At 37.3% G+C, this 14,694-nt stretch overlaps 2 protein-coding genes across 4 annotated transcripts in view; both read right to left on the bottom strand.

Moving 5' to 3' along the window:
• Positions 1-2,838, bottom strand: part of pde1cb (phosphodiesterase 1C, calmodulin-dependent b) — a 98,055-nt gene extending 95,217 nt beyond the window's left edge. Inside the window, exon 1 of the mRNA XM_060868560.1 lies at positions 2,408-2,838. Within this exon, the coding sequence (XP_060724543.1) occupies positions 2,408-2,663 (256 nt within the window). The 5' untranslated portion in view covers positions 2,664-2,838. The remainder of the gene's footprint in view (positions 1-2,407) is intronic.
• A 3,707-nt stretch (positions 2,839-6,545) lies between these two features.
• On the bottom strand, positions 6,546-14,186 carry viml (vimentin like). Of its 3 annotated transcripts, XM_060868413.1 has the most exons (9): positions 13,709-14,186; positions 13,302-13,362; positions 11,262-11,357; positions 10,344-10,475; positions 9,626-9,802; positions 8,326-8,533; positions 7,828-7,907; positions 7,592-7,647; positions 6,546-7,248 (listed from the first exon to the last, which is right to left on the bottom strand). In XM_060868413.1, the coding sequence occupies exons 1-8, from the start codon at positions 14,176-14,178 to the stop codon at positions 7,615-7,617; spliced, it is 1,257 nt and encodes a 418-aa protein (XP_060724396.1). In that variant the 5' UTR covers positions 14,179-14,186; the 3' UTR covers positions 6,546-7,248; positions 7,592-7,614. The 3 variants fall into 3 exon arrangements, with proteins under 3 accessions (XP_060724396.1, XP_060724386.1, XP_060724404.1); XM_060868403.1 differs by lacking the exon at positions 7,592-7,647; XM_060868421.1 differs by lacking the exon at positions 7,592-7,647 and having other exon boundaries at positions 9,626-9,751.
• Positions 14,187-14,694: the final 508 nt, after the last annotated feature.

Raw genomic sequence — 14,694 nt, 5'->3', positions numbered from 1 at the left:
TCTCTTAGGCTCACAATCAAATCATGTGCAAGACTCATGTGTTTGATCACTGAACTGAGTAAGATGTGTAAGATAGTATTGTTCAATAGTTTTGAACTTTTTGCTGTGTGCTTGGTGTGTTATCCGTGTAATGCCAGGACTTCTTTTTTTTAAAGCAGAATTTTGCTCACACTCCAAAGTTCATAGTTCTAAACCACAACTCGTCACTTATTTTGGAAGGAGAATGTCCGACTCTGTGATTACGAATCAGGTCCCTGTGGAGCAGAAAGTGAGAGTCGAGGTAAGACGTGAAGGAGCTGAGAGAAGCCCGGTAGGGGTCGTCACCGGCCCACGGCCATGGTAACGGCGGAACAAATGGGGCCTCGAGAGGCAATATTTTCATCCTCCCAATGGGGCTTCACTTCCTTTAGAGATCGAGTGGGGAGGGAAGTGTAAGGGCAGGAGCAAGGGAGCGTACACATGAGAGGCGGAGGGAAAGAAGAAGAGTGTTGGAAAGAGTGCAAAACAGATGGAATTAGACTCCCAGGGAACAGGACAAAAATAATAAAGTTGTGAAATCATTGGAAAAATAGAGAATCAACAGAACTTCATTTCATAAAGTTCAACAATGGATCTGAAGAATACAAATTAGTACAAATACACTTTTACTTTGTAAGAACATACAAACGAGTGTAAAGATAAAAACATGGCGTCTGCTTGTCCTTGCATCTTCCTTTAGCATGGATTAAAAAGAAGAGCTACAGAGGAGATAAACCCTTCCTAATTTTTCTTAAAATCTAAGTATTCATAAGCACAAAATATAAAGCTAATGATGGCTTCTGGAAAAAAATAATCCATTGGTTACAACATATGCTGTTATGACTCTCATCTCCTATACAAGCAACCAATAGGAGGATGGGATAAACACGATAGCGGCGACGCAAACGAAGGGAAATGCAAACAAACCACGCTAATTAAAGCATGAAGAAATGTATCCTTGGATTATTGGTTGAAAAAAATACTGTCAATTATTAATTAATAATTAATAGAAAAATTGTTTCGAGAAAAAAAATACAAGGTATTAATTTTAAATCATTAAAAAAAATTTATTATTGAATTTATTTATTTATTATTTATTGCCTTTTTTTTTTAATTCAAGGATTCCTTTTTGTTTCAGTGCATTCATTTAAATTCTCTCCATCTGACACTGAAAAAAAAACATTTACCTGAATCACAGGTCTAATCGTAAAAGGCTCTTCCTCACTATAGCAGTGTGTTACAGAGTAAATTCAGTCAGGATTTCTTCATGATCGTCTCGTACCGTGTACTTATCAAACACTAATCTTAAAAAGCTGTTGTATTTGCACAGGCGGCTTAACAGGGTGAAAGTTAGTCCACTTGGTGCGTTTGATGTGTATTTGATTCAGCCTTGTGTACAGAGGCTGATGTTGCTGTGATCAGCGCGCTGTTATTCTAACATCAAAGCGCTTTTTCTCTGCAACTTTACAGACGTGTGTGCAGTACGCGTGCGCAGAATCAGCCTTCAAAGCAACGTGTCCCTTTTTTCCCAATCCGTTTCCTATTTATTGTTCCACAATGAGATGAGATCCTGTGAAGCGTTTCCCCCCCTCCACAAGTGCACGCAGTCTCTCAAGCTGACATGACGGTTGCTACAACACACAGTATCATTAACAGAGACAACATAAAGGTTAAGCAAAGATGAACGTATTGATCGAACTATCCGTAAGACTTCCAATGTAAGCCTTTCTAATCCGTTTAGACTCCGTAGACGTATTTTGTAGTCTATTATGCATTTATAAACTGTTCATATAAAGCATCTAGAAGATAGAAGTGGGTGATATAATGATATAAGAGCATTTTTTGTATTCTATATGACATCATTACATTTTCCACATTGGCCTGTTTAACATCAAATTAACACTTGAAAGATAATAAGTGAAAGGACTGATTTGGGGTTAAAGATTTTCCAAAGCAGCTACATATTTATATGAAATTTATTATTACAATAATTTATTTTTCTTTCACATTTGCAGTCCATGTATCATAGAAATGTCTCCAAGTCTGTTGATATGATTCTCTTTCACGTGTCACCCACCACATCAAGAAGACTTTAATATGATGTGCATGATGTGTTATATATATGAAAATAATAAAAAAAAAAATCTTATCACGGTATTGATTAGATATCATTATATCGTCCAGCCCTTAAACACTTCAGGTATCCTGCAAAAGTTTTTTTTTTTTTAGTTTTAAATAAATTTTTAAAAAAATTATCTAATTTAAGAAATTAAGTTGGTTTAACTTTATAATAATATAAAACATTGTTTTTGTGTCTGTGTGTGTGTGTGTGTGTGTGTGTGAGAGAGAGAGAGAGAGAGAGAGAGAGAGAGAGAGAGAGAGAGCTCACCGTCTTCTGTCGTGCTCTGCGTTTGCACCTCGGTACCTCCATCCTGCGCGTGCGGCACCTCGGGTGCCGACGTCTTGGCGCGCGCCTTGTTCCTGCGCCGGCCCGGGAAAACTCCACGGACGCTCGTGCGCCGTGTGTGACCCGAATCTCCGTCCACGTGCGGATCTGGGTCCGGGTTCGCCTCGCACGGCGGCTCCGATCCCACCTTCACGAGCGTGTTACGGGTTCTGGCCAGAGCTGATGTGACCGAGCCCATCACTGTATACCGACACCGGCGCGCGCGCGAGTGAAAAACCTTCTACTTTAAACAGCCGGCATTCTGATTCAGTTAGGAATGATAACTTCCTCTATTACACCGTAAATCGTGTCGTGAACATGCCGTTTGTTTCCTCCTTCATTTTTTTTTCTTCCTTTTTCTTTTCGTTCCTTTTTTCCCCTTTGGTTTAGTTTTCTCGGTGCGCTCGCGCGCGCGAGTCGGTTTAGAGAGAGAGATGAACGGAGGAACTGATGCAGCGTTCAGGAGCGAACAACTTCTCCCGTGTTGTGCAGCCGAGTGCGTGACGTCACGACAACTTTGACGATGGTAAGCACGAGAATCCCGCGTGTGGTGATTCATGTAAACAAAAGTCCCTAAAGGAGCTTCATTCTTTTCTTTTTTTTTTTTTTAACTTCCTCTCCAAGTGTGCAACAGTTAATGGTCACTAATTACAGCAGATAATGATGTGTTAATTAGCTCAACATTCAACGTCATCATTAGTGTACAGTGTATACACAGTATTAAAACTACACTTTAAAATAAACATTATTTATGGGTCATTGCGGAAAGATTATAAATAGACTAATAATAATAATAATAATAATAATAATAATAATAATAATAATAACAATAATAACAGGTTTTTATCCAGTCAATACCAGATTATTTAGGTGTGTCAGCTCTGTTGAATTCTCAAATCTCTTTGGTCAGAAGCTGGTGATTTATTCATCGTTGATTATTTTCCTACAGCAGCAGCTCTGATTTTCATCGATTGTTGTGCAAGCACTTATTAGACATGACCAAACGTATACATCGTCCTCGTATCACTACATCAGCTAATAACAAATGAGTTGACAAATATGTTGATATTTAACTAATATGGTGAGTTTTCTGTCTGTTTAGGCTGAGCATTATTTAAGTGTAACACTAGGCCACTCCTTCAAAATTAAGTTGAAAGAGAAAACACTTCAAATCACTCAAGGTACCAAGATTTATTACAAAAACAGGACAGCAAATGATATACACAAAACACAGACATGAAATGATTTATGTAAATAACTCATCAAAAGTTGGTCCCAGCTCTCCAAGATGTTAACAGACAGCTCACACACTTACTACTGTATATTAGCTAGTTTCTTGGCTTGTGGCAGGCCCTTAAAGCGTAAGGAGACATCTCCCTGATCATTCACACTGAAAAGAAAAAACACACCACAACACAACTCAAAACATAAACTTTCACTCATAACCACTTCAAGAAAACATGACAAACATGGATCCCATACACAGAAAGGCCCGCATACATACAGAAAGCAAGCACTAAGAATCGAGCTGGCGACATAAGGCTGAGAAGGTGTTATAAAAAAGAAATACAAAAAAAACAAAACCCCAGCCAACTGGACTCGTACACAAACAATCCACAAAATACACACGCTGCCACCATGCAGCACACACCTCTGAAACCGGCCAGCCAGGGAACCAAACAAAAAAACAACAGAGTCTCCAGTTTTAGTGATGTCAGAACACGATAAGCTTCTCAGTAACATGACAAGTTCAAGAGAGAGATTATGTTCCATACTATTAGATGTCACTGTAAAGAGACAAAAAGCATGACAAATATACAATTCACAAAGAATCATATTAGATAAGAATCGATCAGTGTTTCTCCCACTGTTGGTAAGCTTACACAGAATTTTACTGGTCGAAGATAAACGCCTTTAAATTGTAGCTGCTTAGGAATAAACCCTGGGTTTATTGGGTTCGATATCATCATTTACTTTGAAGATACAAACAGTGTGTAAAAAAAAGACAGAGTTTGCCTAAAAATGTTTACCTAATGCAAGACATGCTGAAGTCTCATCAGATCACGTCATCCTGTTGTTGATGATTTTCCAAAAACAATGTGCCATGTAGTGTTTTGTTCCATAAATAACATCATGGATGGGATACTCATGGGTACCGTATACTTCTTCTTGGTTCAATATGGTACCAGAGGGTTCTTCTTGTACTAGAATCTTTTCTTTTATATTAAGAAGACGTTTGTTGCTATGTGTTAAAATAGCAGTCGAGTCTTTTAATCATATTATGTTGTCCTGTTCAGATGCTCACATTTCTTTAATTGTTTGTTTTCCTGTTTATTTGTATGTAAATATGTTCGTCTCTAGGTGGAGTATTTATAGTTTCCATTAGTTATTTCACTCTGCTTAATGACGGCAACCACATGAGAACGTGTCGTATTTGAGTGGAAACCCCGTGGGAAGAGCTGCAGTGTCTGGGGGATTCTCAGGTCCAGGCCACAAACAAAAACAGCACCAAACACACATGTTAATAACGACACTAATCACCGTCACCATCACCCTCGATTGGCTCACGAGCTGCTCAAATTTAAAGCAAAACAACAATCTGCAGTCTTCTCAAGGTTCAGGGGTGTTGCTACAAGTATAAAGAGATTTTTCAACAAAAATTCATCCGGGAAGGAAAAAATTCAGAACAAAGTTTTCAAATAAAGTTTTGTGTATTTGCAATTGAATCTTTTCTTAAGCTCTGATTACATTTCAGTCCAGTGTCATAAGGTACAACTGTGTTTTATTTATTTTTGCCGCTTTTACAAATCAGAATCATGTTCCAGAAAGAAACGTTGTCCAGAAAGGAAAGTTCCAGGATTACTGACCTGAAGAAGAACTAAACGACAAAACAGGAGTTTCAAAATGGTGGTTGCTTGTTTACATTAAACACAAAATGGTGACAGTACATAAATAATCTGTATATAAACCATCTGGGTGTTGTTCAACCTAGGATTTTGCTGTGTAGGCGTTAACTCTAGAATCTATCCATCTTCCTGTAGCGCTTATCCTACACAGGGTCACTGGGAACCTGGAGTCTATCCCAGGAGCCTTGGGGCACAAGGCAGGGAGACACCTTGGACGGAGTGCTGCCCAATTCCGGGACACACTCACACACAGACCCATTCACAGACCACAGACAATTAGAGACACATGTCTTTGAACTGTGGGAGAAAACCAGAGAACCCTGGAAGAACATGCAAACTCCCCACACACACACACACACACACACACACACACACACACACACACACGCACACACGCACACACGCACACACACGCACACACACAAGGAGATGAGAATCAAACCACCAACTCTGAAGGTGTGAGACTGACATGCTAATCGCTAAGCATTTATTCACTCTCACTCATTTCTCATCTTCTACCGCTTATCTGAACTACCTCGGGTCACGGGGAGCCTGTGCCTATCTCAGGCGTCATCGGGCATCAAGGCAGGATACACCCTGGACGGAGTGCCAACCCATCGCAGGGCACACACACACTCTCATTCACTCACGCAATCACACACTTCGGACAATTTTCCAGAGATGCCAATCAACCTACCATGCATGTCTTTGGACCGGGGGAGGAAACCGGAGTACCCGGAGGAAACCCCCGAGGCACGGGGAGAACATGCAAACTCCACACACACAAGGTGGAGGCGGGAATCGAACCCCCAACCCTGGAGGTGTGAGGCGAACGTGCTAACCACTAAGCCACCGTGCCCCCCAGCATTTATTCATTCACTCATAATTCAACCTGCTGCGTAATATTCTTATTAATTAAATATTAATTATTCATGGCTTCAACCTCATGGATTTACATGTATTATTACTTGTTATTATCCATGTATTTGTGTTCATAATGGTGAATCCCTCTCTCTCTCTCTCTCTCTCTCTCTCTGTGTGTGTGTATATATATATATCTACAGACATCTCACACACACACAAACACACGCTGACACACACAAAGGAAAGAAACCCATCACAACTATATTTAATTAGAAGTTTAATAGATTTGATTATATTCATAATAAGTCCTCAGTTAGTTTGATGTTGTTTCTGTCCGTTCTCGCAACGTTGTATGAGGAACTAAGGAAAAACGCTCCACATGTCTGCATGTAATATGTATGTGACAAATAAAGAACCTTGAACATTGAAGAATAAAATATTGTGCCTAAGCCCTCTTAAAACTTTACTAGTATGAAGAATCGGTAATGTGAAGAAGCAGGAAGTGTTACACTCATCGTGTGTTCTACTCATCTTCACATTATATATTGATTTCTTTCTATTGGATTTGAACCCAGATGTTAAATATTTACTGTATTAAAATGACTTAATTTTGCTCACTAACTTATAAAACATTTCCAAAAGATTTGGGATCTTATTATAGAGTAACTACATGAAAAATAATTCAGCTAACATTCCTCTACTATATTAATTTAAAAAAGAGTTGAATGCTTAAAATAATCATCTTAACAGATCAATATAATGAAAATCTGTCTGATTTCTCAGACGTTATTATTGTGATGTTAATATCAGGAGAAAGAACTCAGTCAACTCCTGAGTGAATAAAGCACTGGAAAAGTAGCAGCTGAGGGACAGCGGTTATTTCTGTAGGCCTCACAGGGACGGATGATGCTGCTGTGTGTTGTGTGTTGTGTGTTTCGACGAGGTGTGAATCGAAGTAGGGAACGAAGGAGGTCATTCCCGTTCTTCATGGTTCTGCGTAGACTCATTAAGCACCTACGAGCGAAGGAGTGTGACACAGAGGGTTAACGAGGAGAGCAGACCACAGCAACTATCATTTATATAACGCAGCGCCATTCTCAGATCTCAGAGATCTCAACTCTGATTGGCCTGGTGGACAAACTTTTTCACATTTTTAACATTTTTTTAGACAAAGTCTTCAGTGTTGTCAGATGGAAGAGTTTACACTTTCATTGTTGTTTTTTTTTTCATTAAGAGAGAGAGACAAAGAGAGAGAGAGCTATGTATTACATGAGTGTGAACTGGATAATTTCATAATGTTAAATGTAACTTTAAACGCATAAAAAGTACGTAGTGAAAAATCTAGAACAGTACTCACTCTCTCTCTCGAGTGTTTTATTACTATAATCTAGAAGTTTCCTCATGTGACTTGTGCTGTTTGTAGGAAAAGCAATACAATGTTTTCACAACAATAAAAAAATTATTATTAAAGAAATTTCCCTAAATGAGTTATGTCTTTGTTTGGGCTAAAATCTTCTACAGTCTCTGATTAACACCATGTCATATTATTATCACAGCAGTGTAATGTGTTAGGATGAATGATTTAACCTGTACCTCTCCATCTCTGATCTCAGTGGTCTTGATGAGAACCTTCGTGGAGGTTCTGGACTCCAGCACAGGGTCTGTTACAGATCCTAAATGAATAATAATAAAAATAAATAATAATAATAATAATAATAATAATAATAACAACAACAACAATAATAATAATAATAATAATAATAATAATAATAATAATAATAATAATAATAATAATAATAATAATAATATTGAGTGATTGCTACAAAAATTACACTATTTGTTTTTTTTAACAAATGACATTTTATTTATTTATTTATTTATTTATTTCATTTAAAGCTGAAAAAGCTGTTTGTTGAAAATTTTAAACTTTTAATTTATAAAAGCTAATAATTTTATGATAATATTACTTAATACTGTTCATGGGAGATGATGAGTCCGAGGTGTGTAACTATGATTCTTTTAGTTATCAGTCATCTCATGAAGGTGTTCAGATAAAAAAAAAAAATGAAAATAAAAAAACAAAAACCTCACCTTCCATAATCCTCCTGTAGGTGGCGATCTCGATGTCCAACGCTATCTTAACGTTGAGCAGGTCCTGGTACTCGTGCATGTTTCGAGCTATCTCGTCTTTTAGGTCCAGGATGTTTTCCTTCAGACGACTGATGGTGTTGTGATAAGCCGTGGACTCCAGAGCAAAGTTCTCCTCTGTCTGTCTCATCTGTCGCTCCAGAGCCTCGTTCTATACACACAAACACACACACACAAACACACACATATACACACACATACACACACACAAACACACATATATGTACACACACATACACACACACAAACACACACATATACACACACACAAACACACATATATGTACACACACATACACACACATACACACACACACATACACACACATTTTAGAGTCACGTAGATGGTATTTATGCTTAATTTAATTTACAGAGCTTTACATTTAACAGTCAGACCTTATTTGTATATTGTACCAATATTTGTACTTTTACTTATTTATGTTAAAAATATTTTATACCCTAAACCCTATATCCTAAATGGGACCCAAGTAATGTATGAATTATATAAGATAATGAATCATATGTGTGAAAAATAATCCTGAAAAAAAAAAAAAAAAGATTCATGTGGAAAATAACAAGATTATCATCTGGAACATGTATAAAACTGATATGACAAAATAAAAGGGGGGTAAAACAAACAGTATCTGAAAACTGAAACCACGTGACCTACATGGGAAAAAATCATTGGAAAAAATAAACACGGAAAATAAATAGCACTGAGAAATGAAACCGCGTTCCTTACACATGAAAAATAGCATGAAAACAAATAATCGTGTGAAAAAATAAATAAGCTGCAATATGAATCCTACATGCAAAAAAAAAAAAAAAAAAAGTCATGTAAAAAAAAGTCATGTGAAAAAAAATCATGCGTGAACAATCAAATAAACAAGATCTAAAAGATAAAAAAAATGTGTAAATTGTACTTGGAAAAGAATGATGTAGAAAAAAAAATGATGTAGTATTGTAAAAAAGAAGGTTCATTTAGGAGGAAAAAATGAGGTGTAGAATAAAACAGAATATAGAATTTAAGCACCAAGGAACGAAAATTACTTAAAATAAATTTTTAAAAAATGTTAGTAAACAAAAAAGGTTATATGCATATAGAAAATTATATATTTTTTCATCTAATATAAAAAAAAAAGTGTCAATGTTTCTTATTTTGAAAAAAAAATAACAAAAGAACAGCGCTTTATTTGTGATGAAATGCAAACCTGAGTGTTTATAAAATATGCAGTTCACTTACTGTCCCCTTGAGGGCGTCCACCTCACGGTTAAGAGCCTGAACCTGGTACCGGAACTCATTGGCCTCTCGCTTGGCTGCTCGCAGAGTTTCTTTATTTCTGTTTGCGACTTCAGAGAGTTCGGCGAACTGCAATTCCGCATCCACAACATGGAGAGATTTAAGCCATGACAGATAGGACTGATAGGAAAGGAATAAAGTCAAGAGGTGCAAAAAAGAGGGGAAAAAAAGCTGCACTGTAGTAATCTTGTAAATCCTGCTAGTTAAATGCTCATTTAAAACCAAAAATCAGAAACTCTAATTTACATTTTTATAATTTTTCGCTTATCAGACAATGAGAAAGAAAGCAAGAGATCATTAAGTCTTTTTTTATTATTTATTTATTTATTTATTTATTTAATGGCTATATTATATTATTCTATGAAAGATTTATTCAGGATATTTTGAGGTGCTTTTGAACGCAGCATGATCAATACATGATCAATACATTAATTGAAATAGAAAAAGAAATATGACTTTTGGACTTTTTTTTTTTTTTTTTTTTTACCGAATTATTACTTTTAATAATATATAATATATTAAATATATTAAATAATATTTGATCCTTTTAATCAGCACTTTGTCATGTAGAATAAGACAGAACCAGGAGTTTTTCCAAGACAAATGTAATAATAGTAATAAATAAAATAGGAAGAGAGAAAAGATGTTTCCTGATCAGCACCTTGGAGTCGTACCACTCCTCAGACACGTGAGCATTCTTGGACGCCAGGTTCTGGTACTGCACCTGGATTTCCCTGAGGGCGGAGGTCAGATCAGACTGCTGCTGGTTCTGAGTCTGTATCTCTCTCAGCTCCTGAACACACAGGACAAGAGAACGGGTGATGGAGTGAAGTCATGAAAACGGATGGAGAGAGACGATGGAGAAAGATAAAGACAGACAAGGACAAAGAAACAGTGTAGGGAGAATACAGCAACGATATCAGAGGGGGCAGAACAGTAACTGAGGGGGCAGTAACAGTAACACAGGGGGCAGTAACAATAACAGAGGGGGCAGAGCAGTAAATGAGGGGGCTAAATGTCCTAAATGTCCAGTAAATGTCCTACCCCCACTGTTACTGTTAGTGCCCCCTCTGTTACTTTTCTGCCTCCTCTGTTACTGTTCTGCAACAGAGGAGGCAGAAAAGTAACAGAGGGGGCACTAACAGTAACAGTGGGGGTAGGACAGTAATAGAGGCACAGTAACAGTAACAGAGGGGGCAGTTACAGTAACAGAGGTGGCAGAACAGTAATAGAGGCACAGTAACAGTAACAGAGGGGGCAGTAACAGAGAGGGCAGTATCAGAGGTGGCAGAACAGTAACAGAGGAGGAAGAACAGTAACAGATAGGGCATTAACAGTAACAGAGGGGGCAGTAACACAGGTGTCATAACAGTAACAGAGGAGGAAGAACAGTAATAGAGGGGGAAGAACAGTTATAGGGGGGGCTGTAACAGTAACAGAGGGAGGCAGAACAGTTACAGAGGAGGCTGAACAGTTATAAAGGGGGCAGTTACAGTAACTGAGGGGGCAGAACAGTAATAGAGGGGGCAGTAACAGTAACAGAAGACACATTAACATTAAAGGTATCAAACGCTCAGACCTCTTCATGGAGCTTCTTAAGGAATCGAATTTCGTCCTGAAGGGACTCCACTTTCCTCTCCAGGTCCACTCGAGCTAGAGCGGCAATGTTCACATCCTGCCACAGGCACACACACACACGCACACACACACACACACACACACACACACACACACAAACACTTAAACAGATGTATTAATTTATGAATAAAACACTTTGGGGCCATGCTGTTAAAGGGAAATAAGAAAAAAAAAATCTATTGTGGCCCTGAGGCAGGACTAAATAATTCGCCAGATACCTTAACAATAAACTAATTTAACTAGCTCCACACACTTCAAATACTTCACTACATCATTCAAGAAAGCTAAAGTATACATAAATTAGTTAATAAGTTAATCGAAATACTTAAAGGATACTTAAGAGACCATATATAGTATGACTAAGTACTGAATCATATCAGAGGATATTTGTTGCTCATCAGTGAAGGCAACATTGAGCAAACAGATAAACTCACACATGATGGTGTTTATTTTGATTCATCTGCATTTGTACAGTATCATCACAGAGACCTGTATTTGTTCCACGGATCTTGCAGTTGTGTGGTATTTTTCTGGTTAACGTCGTCTGATTATTCTGCTTACAGCTGCAGAAACCCATCCGGTGATCTTATCACTGAATATCCAGTGACAAACGATCGGGTGTTGTGAACGGTCGCTATGGTGGTTATTTTATTCCAGTTTTGTTTTTGTTTTTGTCTTGTTTTTACCCCATATATCATAATACTACATTGCTTGAGGATATGACATTTGACACTAAAGTATCTGGAGTAACTCGGTTAAGTGTAATAGAGTCTAACACCTTTTTTTTTTTTTTTTTTTGCTAGGTCAGGGCTGTAGTGCTCTTGTTGAAGTTCCTGCTCTGTTTAGGACTTTTGAAGACTTCTCAGATTCAAAATGGCCAGAGCATCAACTGTGTATTATGTGTTTATGTTAAGTTTGTATCAAGGGAGAAAAAAAATTGGCAGAGAATCTAAATCGAAAAAAATATTGCAATAATAAACATGTATTTTAGCACAATTCTTGGATTATATTTTTTTACAAAATAAAATGACAATGCATCTAAATATAAAAATCCATTTTAGCATAATAATATTTTATTTTAGCTTGATCATTTTTTTGTTATTATAATATAATAACAAAAAATTATTTCATATATACTTTTATTAAATTATGTTTTATATATTATGTTATTTAATATATACTTTTTATGATTTTTTTTTTACAAAAAGAAAAAGAAAACTATAATATTAAAATCCATTTCAGGATATATATTAGGATAATAAATCCTTTTAATAATAATTTTAAAAAATGATAAGTAAATACATTACCCCAGTGCACAGAGACCTGCACACACATTTGCCCCAATTGCCCTTACCCACTAAAACAGCTGAGCAGTACAGACTTGCCTGAATCCCTAAACTCACTTATTACCTTCAAGAGAAGGTAAAAAGGTCATTCTGATGTGGGAGCAACTGTTTATAGCTGGTATAACATTAAGTGATAACAAGAACTTGTTTTGTGCCTGTTCCATTTATTAAATAGAACAATTAACAGATAAAACTTATACGATATGATCATTTTTAATAATTTAAATGAACAATAATGTTAATTTTGTTAATTAATATTGTTAATGAACAATAATGAACTATGCTGACTCCACTTTATTCAGGACACTGAATATTTACAAAAAAAAAAAAAAAAAAAAAACACACATCCCTAAGTGTATATTTCTTACTTTATATTACAAGTAGTACAGTTAAGTGTGTAATAACCAAAGTAATGATTTACACACAAAAAAATAGATCTTCATTATTTTTTTCCTTATTTCTCTGCAGAAGATATACAACTCTTAGAAAAAATGGTTGTTCAAGCTCTTCAATAAAAAATAAAATAAAATAGAACAGAATAGAATCAAATAGAAGCTCTGCTCGGTACCACAATGCTTAACTGGCATGTATAACATTTTTGTCAAGCATTTTTCTCAGTGGTCGCAGGACTGTACCTGTCTGAAGCTCTGTGTGCTCCTCTCAGCCTGCTCTCTCTGCAGAATCTCCTCCTGCAACCTGAAGCATTCAAAAACAGAAGAAGAGCAAGTTTAAGTAGAATAAGTTCATAATAAATAATAATAATAATAATAATAATAATAGTAAATAATAATAATAATAATAATAATAATAATAATAATAATAATAATAATAATAGTAGTAGTAATAATAAACAAAAAGACGAGAAGGTGCATTTTATGCTCTGAAATTTTACAAGCAATCATGACGTCATGAATTCAATCATGAAATCAGTTGTTGTTGTTGTTGTAGAAAATGTTTGTTTTTCGGCTTTTCAAATCATCTCCACTATGACGGTATCTAATGTATTATAATGAAAATTAAAGTGTGTATGAGTTGCACGCACTTCGCACTGATCCGTTCTATGTCCACGAGGAAGTTGTCCCGTTGTACCTCCGCCCGCGCTTTCTCATTGGTCAGCTGGTCCACGTGCCGCCGCAGATCCGCCACTTCGTGCGCGCACAGCTCGGCGAGGCGCGAGGGTCCGTTCCCACGATAGCGCTCCAGCTCCGTGCGCAGAGCCTCGTTGCGCTGCTCCAGCAACCGCACCTTCTCTACGTAACTGACGAAGCGGTCGTTAAGCGACTTATTGCTGCCGCGAGACACTTTAAAATCGGTGCTAAGGGCCCCGGACAGAGTGATGTCGTGAGTCTCATCCGCCGCCGACACGGTTCCGCTCCACGCTCCGACGGTCTTGCTGCTCGAGTAGAGCGTCGCCGGCGCGTCGGATTGCCCTCGCGCGCCAGTCGTGGCCCTGCTCTCGTGACCATACCGTTTTCGGTAGGACGAGATAGTGGTGGAGGAGATGGTCGACATCACGATGCTTAATAAGAAAGGTACGGTTTTTACGCGCCTGACCACGAGCAACTTTTATTTATTGCGTGTGCGTATGCAAATCGCTCCAGTGCTCCGGGTTTGAGTGACGTCAAAGTCGATCTGACCTATTGCACAGCATCTCAGTCTCATTACTTTGTGTATGAAACTTTTAGAGATTAGATTAAATAACATCAGGAACATCATTATTCTGGTGGTGGACCCGGAGCCTATGGCGGAAAAATAATCTCACGTACACACACTTTCACACACTTATGGCATTTTAGCATCACGAGTCAGCATGTTTGTGGACTGAGAGAGAAAAACACACAGAAAGGTGGAGAACATGCTACACGTCACAATGACAAAGCTCCGGACAGAACCAGTAGGATCAAACTAGTATTAATAGTGGTGATAGTAATACTAGTAGTAGCCATAGTAATACTAGTAGTAGCTATAGTATAGCTATAGTAATACTAGTAGTATGTAAAAAAAAAATCTAAAAAGAACTCAAATTAT

The sequence above is a fragment of the Tachysurus vachellii genome, chromosome 1 (genome assembly GCF_030014155.1).
Source record: "Tachysurus vachellii isolate PV-2020 chromosome 1, HZAU_Pvac_v1, whole genome shotgun sequence".
Classification (NCBI taxonomy): Eukaryota; Metazoa; Chordata; class Actinopteri; order Siluriformes; family Bagridae; genus Tachysurus; species Tachysurus vachellii.
Note: the sequence above shows the minus strand (reverse complement) of the source record. Positions and strands in the feature narration are given on the sequence as shown.

Coding starts and splice junctions, on each gene's coding strand:
- viml (XM_060868403.1), bottom strand. CDS start 14,178: ATGTCGACCATCTCCTCCACCACTATCTCGTCCTACCGAAAACGGTAT. Junction 13,363..13,708: donor ATAGAACGGATCAGTGCGAA/GTGCGTGCAACT, acceptor TGAATGCTTCAG/GTTGCAGGAGGAGATTCTGC. Junction 8,534..9,625: donor TGGACGCCCTCAAGGGGACA/GTAAGTGAACTG, acceptor TTGTGTGTATAG/AACGAGGCTCTGGAGCGACA.